The sequence below is a fragment of the Lotus japonicus genome, chromosome 1, assembly GCF_012489685.1.
Source record: "Lotus japonicus ecotype B-129 chromosome 1, LjGifu_v1.2".
In the NCBI taxonomy this organism is placed as follows: Eukaryota; Viridiplantae; Streptophyta; class Magnoliopsida; order Fabales; family Fabaceae; genus Lotus; species Lotus japonicus.
Window position 1 is genome coordinate 130,801,299 of NC_080041.1, and position 14,419 is coordinate 130,815,717.

The following is a 14,419-nucleotide window of genomic DNA, read 5'->3' on the forward strand; positions in this document are numbered from 1 at the left end:
AGGAATAGAATAGTGGGGTTAATCTACACATACACTTGCCACCATGCATGTATGTATGTGTGTCTATAGAGTTTAGACTTTGGCTCAATAGAATGGTCCAGATCACCAATTGCTTGTTTTTCAGGTCTCGTTTAACTCGAGGGAGATGCATCATGCATGACACACCTCTTGGTTGTCTCTTGTAACCAACAACATTAACTTTGACTTGCCTTTTAAAGGCAATCTAAATGACAACGTGTGAAATTCTCTATCAAGTTCTTTTGAAGAACCAATAAGAAAAGCTACTGATAAAATCTATCAGCAATGTTCAAATTCTTGGAGCATTCTCAATTATAAAAGCTATTGTTTATTGTTTGTGGTTATCACGAAGAATGAGATAACTCTACATGTGACACCATCTAAATTAATTTAGGAAAGCTATTAATGGGTTGATCTAATGGAGCATGATCCGGTCTCTGACTTAACTGGTCGCAGGTTGACTTTGAACTAATTAACACATCATTTCATGGCTCTAACTTTCATTTTTTCTTTTTAGGTCAAATTGCCTTCATCGAAAAATCAGTAAAGCTAGCAAAAAATGTAGTCCTTCAGCCCATACGTGGGCCTTTGCTTGAGATGGCCCAATAATCTGCTCTCGTTACCTTTTTTATTGTTTTTTGTAAAAAAAGGCGGAGGAGGATCCAAGAGAGAAGATGGTCCAACTTCAATAAAACGAAATGGGCCAGGCCTAAATTCAAGAAGATTAATCAAACATAGTAACATACACATATTCTACCAACATTTACTTACCGTCCGTGGCTCAAAATAAATAAGCAATGGTAAAAGTTTTAAAAAAATTGTGAGTTATTTTTCGAATTTAAAAATATATAGTTTTTTTTTAAAAGTAAATATATAGTTGCTAATTAAACCGCACCATATTTGTGCCTTTTATTCTCGGTAATCTTAATTTATTGTTGCATGTGACAATAATTATTAATTACACAGTTCCTTCCTCCAATATAAAAATCACATAATAATGAGAATCCCTTAATTATTTGTTCAAAAAAAAATCATCCCCTTAATTATTATAGGAATGTCAATCTTGATGGTATTGTGAGATCCAACTTGCTATGATTTGGACCTCTTTTTTCCTTACATCTTTGAGCCACTTTGGATCCTCCTTAGTTGAGTACCTTAGATCTGTATGATGAGCCCCTGCAGTTCACAAAACACCCAAATAATTATAAATAAAGAGAAACAGGACAAAAACAAAACAGATTATATTTTCATAATTTGTCCACTAACCTTCTTTTGCAACTATAGCAACTAAAGTTTTGGATATATTCTTCAACACTCTGTAAGAAATATCCAATGAAAAGATATATTAGTGATAATAATTCGGGTGGGGTAATGAGAGGATAAAAGTAAAATTAGAGGGGTGAATATGTTATACCCTCCACCACTCCAAGGGTCTCTTAAACCATTATAGAAGATAATGTTGCTTGTCGACCTTTTCAAAACTTTCTCAATATCCTATAGAAAACAAAATATGTAGATCAACATTATGAACACTGAATTCGCTTAGTGCAAATGCATAAGAATGTTTGGTAATCATGTACCTATTTAAAAATATTGAAATTTTTTACATAAAATTTAAATTAGTACATGTTTGATTTCTTAAGCCTTTAATCACCTATGAGTAGAAGCTTCTGACAGTCACAATTGATTTTTAAAAAATAAAAAGAAATTGATTCAAACGTACTATTAATAGATGATACTCACATGGCCGCCAAACTCAGTTGTAATCCAGTGTGGTCTCGGCTTAACGTCGTAGTGAAATTTGCAGTAAGTAAATCTATCTTCGAATGACCACTCGGATTCGGGGAACAGACTCTCATTATTTGCACCTAATGGCATTATCATCTCTGTACATGCCTGCATGCACAATTTCATTATCAATTCTCTACCCACTTTCAAATTTGCAATTAGTGGTAAAAGATACATAAATGATATGAATTTAGTTGCTCAGATTAAAGGGTGTTAGGTTTTGTGGGTGTTGGAGGAAGTACCCAACTTTTTCCCTTGTCATTGATCCTGCCAGTTGTAACTTGCATAACTAATATGGTTGTGTTGTTTGGTCATGACTAATAAAGTTAGTATTAAGATTATACAAATTAAAATATTTCATAACTCTTTTAACTTACATATTTACTTAATTAAAAAACGCCCTAATTTATCATTCTAATTTACACAACCTTTTTTTTAAAGCTAAGGGAGAAATGCATTAAAAAAAGCACAAGGGCTAGTTTATACAAACCTTATATCTCTATTTATAAAAATCAGGGGTGAATCTCGGTTACTAAATGCTATATGATCTATTTAATAGGGATAGAAGATGGGACACCATTTAGGAACAGATGATTTTTATCTATTCTAAAGTTGCTTTAGCTTTGGAATGAAACTTGATTAAGAGCCGTGATGGAGAAACAATTTTAATAATAATTAGAAAAATCAGATAAGTAGTATAGTAAATTTATGATTTGGCATGGTTTAAAACAAATGGTTGGGTTAGGGAAAGTAGAAACAATGTATTCAAGTATATATTCAACCTAACTTTTATACACTCACATTACTAAAAAAAATTCATCTATCTATTATCATGCAAGTGAGGCTTGACTCATCTGTGCTAGACTGTCACATGGACGCACGTTTTTTTTTGGATTGTATCATACGCTACATATGATAATAGGCTTTTTATTTTGATGCAAACTTAAGCAAGTGTTTCCTCACTATGGCAGTTTTGATGTGGCGGTCAAGAAAAACCGTCACTATTTTACGTATATTACGACGCTTTTCAATTTATTATGTCAAATAATTAATCACCTCTAAAACTTAAAGCTATTAGGTAGGGTCGTATGAAAGTTTTATACTATTATTTCTAACATGCATTATCACGCATTATCAAGCTTTGCATGGGGCAAGTTAGACCTTCATTCTAATTTTATTGTCCAAGTCTAACTTGTAACCTCTCACATACCAAATTTTAATGCATATTATAATGTTTTAGACGGTCTGACCTAGTTGTGGGTTAGCGGGTTAATAAACTTGCTCACTGTTTCTACATATCATTACATTTTCATTTATATTATTAATAACAATAATAACCTCAAAAAATTATTAATAAAAATAATATTATTTAACGGGTTAGTCTATTTGAGCAAGCATATTTTTTTTAGTCAAATTTTTTACTTAATAAAAAAAATGTCAAAATTGGGCCAGGCTATGCCGCATCTTTGACGGGTCAGGTTGTAGGCCTTGAACTACTTTCATCCCTAATGGAAGTGAGAAAGGGAAGGGAATAAAATTGAACCTGCCATTGCCATCCTCCAAGATCATGAGGATCTGAATCATCATCCAAGTTGAAACAGGTAGCAGTACCAGTGTAGTTGTAGTAGATATTCGCTACTTCATACAACTTGTTCAATGTGCTCTTTTCTCTCACTGACTTGCTGTCAATCGCCTCGCACATCTAAATTGGCCCAATTTTCAATCAAAAGTCAAGGTCAAAATATTCTTATTCTTTCGTAACTAAAAACAGATCAATAATTAAGATCAGTAATTTTTCATTTATTTAAATGTTTTATGAAATATTTTCCATTCATTTACTTTAATTAACAAGAGAAGAATTTTTAATATATCAATTTCAAAACGATAAGGTAAGCACCTTTCTGACTGGATATGCTGGCAAGGGATTGAGGAAATTGGATGGTGTTGGATAATCTGTCATGGCCGTATAAATCAACGCTGTCTGGAACCAACCTTCCAAATTACCTGCGCTCACATCACTATTGCAGGAAATAAATTAATATAGATCAGCTGAAATAATTACTAGTTAATCAAGCACTATATTAAACTTTAATTTCTATTAATTTTATGTATGCAGTACTCACTTGCATAATCTAAATGTTTTCCGTAGTGTTTCCTTTCCACCGTGTTTGCTTGCCGTGTCTTCTATCAGTTTCCAAGACCCTTTCAACACTTTGTAACAATTCTCACTCTCACTCTAAGCAAAACAAAATCATTCATAAAAGTAATGTTAATCTTCAATAATCCTGGTTACAGTGATGATGTGCACGTGTGAGATTTTTGTTAATTGTTTGGCTATGTTGACAAATTAATTGTACATATATATATATGCTGAACCATTCACATGTATTTATTAAAAAAAGACTATGTTCACGTGTCTTGGTTAACTTAAAAAGTTAAAAAATTGATCCAATTGGGAATCAGAGAAAAGGAACCTTGAAGTCTTGAGTGGCGATGTTAAAGAAAGCATATGGTGAAACCAAATCCATAAAATTGAGGATTGGAGCAGAGGATGCTAAAGCTCCAATGGCCACGTGAGGGTACTTCATTCTGAACCACGCAGCAAGCACTGCAAAAACCATATATGTTTTATATTATTCCCAATTAGGTTGTATATAGAGTGAAAAATTACAATGAAGTCAAAATTATAGTGAACAATCGCAAAGAAAATCGCTTCTATTCACTATTATTCTAGTTTCACCGTAATTTTTTACTCTCTATCAATCCTACACGAAATTGAAATTAAATTAAAGAAGAAAAGTGAACATGAAGCTAATAATTAGTCCTTTTATATAGGAAATTAAATTATATTATACTTCCTCCATAGGATCCTCCAAAGACCACAACAGGGGAATCAGTAGCTGACAGATTCTTCTTCAGATCAATGATGAGTGTGGCATAATCAGCTAATGCCTGAGTGGAACTCAAATATCCAAGTGTGCTGCTATTTGCATATGCAACCTTCTTGTTTCCTCCAAATGGAATTGATTTTCCATAGAATCTATGCTGCACAGTTTCATTTTTTATGCATGAAAGCATGAAACAGTTAAAATTAAACAGTCCAATGTTGAGACTTGAGTGAGATCTCACATATTTGAATCAACTTCTATTTAGCCAAAATCAATTCTTGATCCAATAAAGTATTTTCATAGAAGTTTTTCACCCGAATTTATTTTGACTTTAGAATTAATTGTGAAATGCATGTTCTAATGACAAAGTCAATGTTGTGAAGAAATTAAACTCTTATGAAGAAGGCATACCTCAATAAAAACCAAAAGGGCATTGAAATGGGGTGCAATCTCAAACATAAACCCTGTGTTCTGAGTGAACCACTCTATGTTCCCTTCATTTCCTGTGTAAACAAAGATTGGAGCTTTCTTCTTGGCACCACCCCAATGGGTATCATTGATGAGATACCTTTGTTGAAACGTTTGATAGCTCCTGGGGGTAAAATCGAAGTGGTCAAGTATCTGGGTGAAGAACTTGGTTCTGTAAAGGCCATTTTTGGCAGAAGAAGCAGAGTCCAGGTTCAGACGCAGCTCTGGAGAAAGTGCTGAAGAAGGAAATGTTGGTGTGATATGAGCAAAAGTAAAGGTGAATCCCAGCACAGACAATAATAAAAGCAGTGTGATTTTGAAGTGAGAGACCATTGATATTGAATTTGCTGATGCTAACCAAATGATGAGTCTCATCTCAGGAAAGAAAAATAAGAGAATCTCAGAAATTCTTCACAACTTGAACAGAAAAAGCCTAGTGGGTGGGGCTGCTCTTAAGAGAGAGGGAAAAGGGTGGGCCATGGGCGATTTGTATATATGCTGGCAGGTGCATGTTAGCAGAATATGGATTTTGTTTTTCTGTTTTAGTCATGCTTACGTATCTAATAGATATAATCCCCTATTTTTAATATTCCGATTGTGACATTTTGTATTTTATTTTAAATAATAAATATTATTAGCTTATTAGAAAATCCATTACTATATATTGATTTTTCTTTGGTTACTATATATTGAATTTAATAATATTAATCTCGAGGGTAAAAATAAAAAGTTTTATTAGAAAAACCGTTGATTATATTTTTGTGACAAATGTCTTTCTTCCACATAAAAACTTTCCACTTTTATTTTTATTTTACAATTATATATCAAATTAGCATGTCATTCTCAACCCTTAAATATTAGAGTTAGTTGTAATATCAATCATCAATCAATTATCAATATACATTAAATGCATGTTATAATCTGCGGCGTGCAATCTACGCCACGCCACCTAAAGCAGGAAGCGCTGGCCTGGTCTGACCTCCAAAGAATGTGGGTTGGAAAAAACAATTGCCCGACTTAGTGGCGTGTTGGCTCAATAAAATATTAAATAATAATAATGTTTTTTTAAAGAAATAATAATAAGGTTGTTCAAATTAATTGAAGATATTTTCAAATTTTCCATATTGAAATATATTAAATGCAGAAATCATATCAATCTTCAATATCTTTTTTTAGGAATGTTTTTAAATGATAATATAATAAGAAATCAAATTAACTTTTTTTTAGATATTAATAATTTTTATAGTTAAAACTAAAATATAATAATTTTTATATAATATTAGAAATATTGGAAATAAACTATTAGATGCACGAGTATTATATGGGTTGTCTAAAAGACTCATACGAAAGTTTCAGTTAAATAACTCATCGTCTAATCACGTTAAAGATAAGTGAGTTAAAATTTCTATATTTTGTTTATAAATTTATTTATAAAAAATCTTATTGGTCCATTGAGTTGTGGATCAGTAACCCACTTAAGTCATTTAGATAATCTTAAAAACAAGCTGAAAAGTAGTTTCTTACCATTTCTTTGAGCATTTTTTGCGAAACTGAACCTGACATATTTTGAGAAAAAAGCCAAAACTTTATATATTTTTCGTTAATCAGCCAATACCGGTTGGAAGTCAATAGATAAGCGGTGGATACAGCCAATAGAGTGTTAGGCTCCTTCTTCACATAGTTGATGTTTTATGGTATGAACCTGGAAAATATTGTATATATGTATGTCATTTCGTTTCATTCATTTTTTACTATATCTGTTTGAAGACAAATATTAATTCTATTTATTAGAAGGGAATGATGGATAGCGAAATAAGATCAAAAGAGACGAATGACTATTCATTATTGATCTCCTTTATTGTATGTGGCACGACCACAAGCTGGGCACGACTTGCACACAGTGGCGGATCCAGATCTGAGGTCAGGGTTCAAAATTTTCAAACGAACACATTGATAAAAATATAACTAAAAACAACTTTAATATGTTCATACATCATAGTTTTCCTCTACATGATTCCATATTCTGGAATCGTAGAACATCTTACACTAACACTAGCGATCATTTTCTCCCCTCAATCGAGGGAAAATAGAATAAAGTTAATTTTTACATAAAACTTGCAGAAATATATAAAAAACGACTTTCTCTTATCCTTTTACTTGCTAACGAAAATAACAGTCAGATAATTAAAAACAGAGGAAACAGTACCCGCCACTTGAAATTTTGTATCTGATTTATGTATATATGCACATGCATATGTATGTATGTATGATTCATTAATATCTATCATTTTAGTATCACTTTTGACATTCAATAATTATTTCTTAGACTTCTAGGGACTGCAATTGAACTTCTATTATACTATACTAAATTCATGCTCCTTCATTCTGTTTATGTTATTGGTGATTTACAAATGAAATTACCAAGTTTGACAAATCCAGTGGAGATTACATGTGATGATGATAATTTCAGTACAGATTACTTCACATATTTTCAATCAGCATTTTGCAAAATATCTTAGTTTAAATTGACCAACTAAGGTGAGAAATCTATACTTAAAACACCATAAACATTTACTATTTTCATTGAACGTTTCCAATTCAATAAGGATCAGATAAATGAATAAATTGATTATCTTCAAGAACTAAGTAATTATCTCAAAACAGAAAAATTGAACAAAAGAAGCATAATTTGAGATTGAACTATTTTCCAGACGATGATTCTGATTGCAGTTCTCACTTCTCAGTTGGGTGGGACTTAGGGTAGTGAGAGAAATATGGTGAGTGGCTGAGTGCTCGTGTGTGAGAGAGAGTGAGAGGAGTAAGTGAGTGTGGGTCTTTGGTGCAAATAGTTGCAAAACTTGATCTACTAGTATAGTTTAAAATTTTCATGGGGGCCAAAAAAATATTATATAAGGGTGTAAGTGCAATTTTTTTTGTTCAGGGGGTTCTGATGAATCACCCCATATCAATGTAAGTCTGCCACTGCTTGCACACCTAGTGCTTTCTAAAAGTTTTGCAATATATTTTATTAATTAAAATTGCAATCTGTTATTTTCAAATCACATGCATCACTGTTTTTGGATACAATTAGTTAGTTTTTCTCTTTTATTAATTTTTCTCATGTAACAAAAAAAATCACATATATGTGTGGTCCGTGCTTGGATCGTGCACAAACGGTCATGCTATGTAGCAGTGACGGATCCAGAAATTTTATGTAGTGAGGGCAATATATACATATAAATTTGTAATAAAAAAAAACATATACTATTAGAAGTGAAGACATTTTTTTACCAAATAAGACACAAGTGAAGACATTTTTTACCGGAGTGGCCACCAAAATCTACATACTTTTACTACTCAAGTGAGAGCATTTAGCAATGTGAGACACAAGTGAGGGCATTTAGCAACGTAGGACATAAGTGAGGGAAATTTTTATCAAAGAAATTATCAAAACTCACATACTTTTACTACTCAATTTTTTTCTAATGTAACTTTTCATATTCAAGTGAGGGCACTTGCCCTCATAGTTATCTACTTGCATCCGTCAGTGCTATGTAGCAACATCCAAAAAGAAAAATAATGTCCTATTACAACAACAACAAAAAAATTTGATAGGCAAATGTTAGGGGTTAGTTGTTAGTAAGTTAGAAAATCCCTTCAAAGTTCCCTTCTAGGATTCAAACCCTGGACCTTCCCCTCCCCACCCTTATATCCCCTAGCTCTTACCAGTTGAGCTAAATATTCTATAGAAACAAAAATGACCACCATTTTTGTATATTTTTATGGGTTGATTGAGCTTTATTTGTTGAGTATTGGACTAGTATATAAAAATTAATAATTAGTGGAGGAACATGGCCTTCAATTTTAGGAAACTTAAAAAGTTCTTCTGTCAAGCCTCTATCAATGACATGGCGGGTCACCGCGATCCCTCTACCCCTTGCTGGAACCAAAGCTTAGGATTACTTGTGGGCAGTGTCGCAGCGATGATGACGTTGAACGTTTTCTCAATATTTACTTAAATTATGAAATAATAATTTATTATTTTAATTAAAAATATATTTACTTCGTCAATACTTTAATTTATTTTAAAAATAAATTAAAGTAATAAATTAAATAATTGAAAATAGTATAAAGTAATAACAGCTTTGTCAATACTTTATATTATTTTGAAAGAGATGGGGTGTGAAAACTGAATGTTGATGGTTCTAGCCTGCTGAGAAGTAGGAAAGCTTCTTGTGGAGGTCTGGTTGTGGTAGAATAATTAAAGGTTTCGCCCGCAGCTTGGAGTTTTGCAACCTTCTCTGTGCTCGATTATGGGGAGCCCTGTGGGGTCTGCACTAAATGGAGGGTCACAAACCAAGAAGATGGCAAGTGGAAGTAGATTCCAAAGCTGCTTATGAGCTCCTAAGAGCAACTCCAACCCCAAAATTCTTATTTGGTTTCTTAACACACTATTCAGCACTATTCAGCACTATTTCTGTGGGCCCTGTCTGCCACATCAGACTTAAGAAACTCCTAAGAAACTGAAGCAGATTTTGCTCCAACCCATGGTTTCTTAAATTACTATTTGAAGGGTCCCACCCGTGTCCCACCATACAACATAAATTAATAATATTTATTTTCACCCAATTTAGATTTAAAATTTAATACTAAATCAATACTTCAACTTAAAAATAATTTAATTAAAATTAATACGAATTTAATTTAAATTTAATTTTACTTAATATTTAAAACAATTAAATTTAAATATCGGCATGTTAACTTGAAACAAAAATAAAAAAGTACATTGTGTTATTTCTAGCAAAAACAATTTTATTGAATGATAGAAATAAAGACGAAAGAAAATACATGACAATGAAAAATAAGCAACAATACATTTGAAATGAAATACATAATAACACTTGAAGGTTAATTTTCATTATTCTCGTTTTCGGGAAGCTGCCAAATATGCTCCACCAAGTCTGCTTGAAGCTGGTGATGAATTGACCTATCAATTTGATGTGCTCTTCTTTCCAAGATATTTCTAAAAGCGGGAATAGGACCACTTACTACTTCAGCATCCAATATGTCATTATTGACCTGATCATAAACAAAATTACCTCGGTACGTGTTGCGCTCATCTTCAACAATCATGTTGTGCAATATGATGCAAGCATACATTATTGACTTCATCTCATTCGGATGCCAAAAGCGTGATGGACCACGAACTATTGCAAACCGAGATTGGAGAACGCCGAATGCACGTTCAACGTCCTTTCTTGCTCCTTCTTGTCTTTTCGCAAATTTTTGCCTTTTTTCTCCTTGCGGCATTGGGATGGTCTTCACAAATGTAGCCCACGGGGGATAGATACCGTCTGCTAGATAGTATCCCATGTTATACATTGTTCCATTCACGCTAAAGTTCACCATGGGAGCATTTCCACTCAAAACCTCATTGAAAACCGGAGATTGATTTAGCACATTAATGTCATTGTTAGAACCTGCAATGCCAAAAAATGCATGCCAAATCCACAAGTCTTGTGATGCCACTGCTTCAAGCATGATTGTGGGCTTTCCATGATCACCTCGGGTGAATTGACCTTTCCACGCAACTGGACAATTCTTCCATTCCCAATGCATACAATCAATAGAACCCAACATACCTGGAAATCCACGAGACTCGCCCCATTGAAGTAAGCGGGTAATGTCTTCCTGGTTCGGGCGCCTCAAGTATGTTTCACCAAATACTGCACACACACCTTCCACAAAATTCTTTAAGCACTCAATTGCAGTACTTTCACCAATTCGAACGTACTCGTCAACACTGTCAGCAGGTGATCCGTACGCCAACATACGAATAGCGGCGGTGCACTTTTGTAATGGTGACAGGCCTTGTCTTCCAACTGCATCGACAGACATTAAAAAGTACGGGTCATGAGACCCAAGGGCCCCTACAATTCTGAGGAACACATGCTTTCGCATTCGAAACCTTCGTCGGAAAAGCTCTTCCGTGTACACAGGATTTTCGGAGAAGTAGTCATTCCACAACCGCTCGTTCCCAGCTTCACGATCTCTCTCTATCACCTTTCTTGTTCGCTTGGGCCTAACGGTGTTGGCACGTCGTTGATAAAACTCCATCTCCTCCTGCATCATATCTTCTATAGTCGTGTCATTGATAAGTTCGTCAATGACAACGTCGTAAATGTCCAAGTCGGCCATATTGTTTGGATCCATTCTATGACACAATGAGAAACTATCAGTGTAATTGGATAGGAGGAAGAAAATATGAGAGGACAAAACAACTCTTGAATGTTGAGATGAATGAAATATGACATGTATAAATAAGAGAAACAACAACGGCTATATTCTCCAACGGCTATATTCCACAACGGCTATATTCCCCAACGGCTATATTCCCCAACGACTATATTCCCCAACGGCTATATTCTCCAACGGCTATATTCCACAACGGCTATATTCCCCAACGGCTATATTCCACAACGGCTATATTCCCCAACGGCTATATTCCCCAACGGCTATATAGAACACATAAGTAGAAACGCAGTACACATTAAGAAAAATTCGAATACTGAAATTACAACATTAATGCAGAATACATAAGTAGAAATGCTAAAATTACAACACTGATGCAATACACATAAGTAGAAATGCTAAAATTACAACACTAATGCATAATCAATAAGTAGAAATGCTAAAATCACAACATTGGCACACGCTAAGAAAGACAACAACAAGAATTAAGACATTCCTAGTTCTTTCATGGCGAATTCAACTAGGCGCTGATGCGTTGCTAACTGCACCTCGTTCATTTCAGATGTGTCCTCCATAAGGATATCTTTGTATTCCTTCAATAACCGCGCCTTTTGAAGTTTGTTTTTTTCCTTTCTCACCTCCAGTTCTTCAGTCTTGAGCTTCTCAAAACTCGCAAGGAATCCCAGTTTAGCTTTCCCGATGGCTATCATCTCGGAGTTAGGAACATAATCGAGATCACTTGAAGCTGTGTCTCCTACTTTGGCCTTCCTTTTCTGGTTCTTTTTTCCCAACGGGCGGGTTGCTGGTTGTGTGGCCTCATATTCGTCGCCCTCGATTGATGCACTCCGGTCAGACGATGTTGCATACACCCCATCTACTGACTTCTTCTGCCTCGTTGAACTGGTTGTCATAAATGTTCCCTTCCACTTTGGTTCATCCTTCACCAACCGCCATTCATTCTCATGTTTGAAATCTTTACCCGTATCTACATGATATAATTGATGCGCCGTAGCCATGATGTCCTTATCTGAGTGTCCACTTTTCCAATGATTGACGGCTTTAGTGTGGCAACCAACAAATTTTTGAAGATTAGCATTCAATTTATTAAAATGAGATTTCAGGGATAACCATGTCCTCGAAGGAGAGGCATCGTCGCGGTACTCCTCATATTGGGCTCGAATCTTATTCCAGAACAAATCTGACTTTTGCTCATTTCCCACGACCCGATCGGTAGAAACGTTGAGCCATGACTGAAGAAGAAGTATATTATCTTTACCACTCCATTTGGTGCGTTTATTTCCGGATTCTTCAAGATCAATATCATCTAGACCCCGTTGAGTAGAAAATTCAGGCTCCTCGGGCATAGCCTCACATTGTGTACTTGAGACTTTTGAACTACTGCTGCTACCAGTAGGAGGTGCTTGGTATTGTGGTGGATACATGCAATATTGTGGATTGTTTGGATAAGACATTTGTGATGGATATGATCCCATTTGACCCTGAGGTTGGTTTTGATGGTAGAACGATTGTGGAAACATTTGATACGAAGGATTTTGAACATTACCACCGGTGTGAGGAGGTTGGTTTTGAGGGTGACACATCTGCGGATGTTGGCTTTGTGGTTGATACATTTGCGGATGTGGGTTTTGTTGTTGGAACATCGGCATAGGTTGGCTTTGCGGGCGAATCACCTGCGAATGTTGGTTTTGTTGTTGGAACACCATCATAGGTTGGCTTTGCAGGTGAATCATCTGCGGAGGTTGGTTTTGTGGCGGAAACATAGGCGAAGGTTGCAAACCTTCACTTGTAGGAGGTGTTTCATTGTCGAGCAGTGGATAATATTGCTCATAAGGATTAGACATTGTGAGAAATTTGAGAATTTTTGGACAAGAGAGAAATTGTGGGAGTAAATGTTGGTGTTTCAAATGGTCTACTGCACTATATATAAGGTAAAGAATCTGAGAATTGAAAAAACGGTCGGAGAATTGAAAAAACGGTCAGAAAACGGGCAGAAAAACCGGTCAAACCGGTCAATTTAAAAAAATTCAAAAAAAAAAAAGCCCAAACGGGCAGAAAACCGGCACCAGCCGGTGGGATGACCGGCTCAGCCGGTCACCCACTATATAATCTACTTTTCCTCCCTCACTCTCCATTCTAACCCTAGCCGCTCCTCTCTTCTTCCTCTCTTCTCTCACGCAGCTTCTCCTTCGTCCTCTTCTTCTCCTTCGTCCTCTTCTTCTCCAACCTCACCAACCGATCACCAAACATCACCAACCGATCACCTGCGTCCTCTTCTCCTTCGTCCTCTTCTTCTCCTTCGTCCTCTTCTCCTTCGTCCTCTTCTTCTTCCTCACCAAACCCTCCTCACCGCCACCTCACGGCCTCCTCACCCTCACCACCGCCACCTCACGGCCTCCTCACCCTCACCACCCTCCTCACCGCCACCTAACACCCACAACCTCAAACAAAACCCACCTCTCTGCCACCAAACACCCACAACCACAACCAAAACCACCTCACCGCCACTGACCCGCCACCAAACAACCTTCACCGCCACCAAAACCGCCCCCTCACCGCAACCAAAACACACCCCAGCCGCCACCAAAGCTTCAATCTCGACCCAAATCGCCCCTCAAGCACTGGATCGGAGACATGCAAGCCTTCCTCAAGGGCCACCCTCTGCCACCGCCACCAGATCAGAGAAAATGAGCGGATCGGAGCTCCTGTTCTTCCCTTTCAGCTTCTGTGTTTTTTTATTTTTTTTCTATGTAAAAAAATTTATCTTCTGTTGTAAATAAATTTGTACATCTTCTTTCTTCTAAAACATTTCATTATAATTTTGTATTTATTTTATTGTTGAATAAAATTTCTGGAATTCTGGTTTAAGAGCAAGCACTGTGTTGATTTCCTTCATTCTGTTTCGTTTCCCTCTGGATTCAGTTGAAGCAAGTGAGAGAAAATATTACTTTTTAATGTTAAGGAACCAAAAAGCAGAGTTCCTTGCA

At 35.6% G+C, this 14,419-nt stretch overlaps 2 protein-coding genes across 2 annotated transcripts; both read right to left on the minus strand.

The window, feature by feature from the left end:
• Positions 1–899: 899 nt before the first annotated feature.
• Positions 900–5,594, minus strand: LOC130730782 (uncharacterized). Its single transcript, XM_057582883.1, has 10 exons — positions 5,106–5,594; positions 4,662–4,851; positions 4,281–4,414; positions 3,930–4,042; positions 3,704–3,824; positions 3,350–3,508; positions 1,762–1,914; positions 1,433–1,512; positions 1,285–1,334; positions 900–1,194 (listed from the first exon to the last, which is right to left on the minus strand). The coding sequence occupies exons 1-10, from the start codon at positions 5,535–5,537 to the stop codon at positions 1,076–1,078; spliced, it is 1,551 nt and encodes a 516-aa protein (XP_057438866.1). The 5' UTR covers positions 5,538–5,594; the 3' UTR covers positions 900–1,075.
• A 4,311-nt stretch (positions 5,595–9,905) lies between these two features.
• LOC130730783 (uncharacterized) lies at positions 9,906–11,404 on the minus strand. Its single transcript, XM_057582884.1, has one exon. It carries the CDS (start codon positions 11,373–11,375, stop codon positions 10,071–10,073), a length of 1,305 nt encoding a protein of 434 aa, XP_057438867.1. The 5' UTR covers positions 11,376–11,404; the 3' UTR covers positions 9,906–10,070.
• Between the last annotated feature and the right edge of the window lie 3,015 nt (positions 11,405–14,419).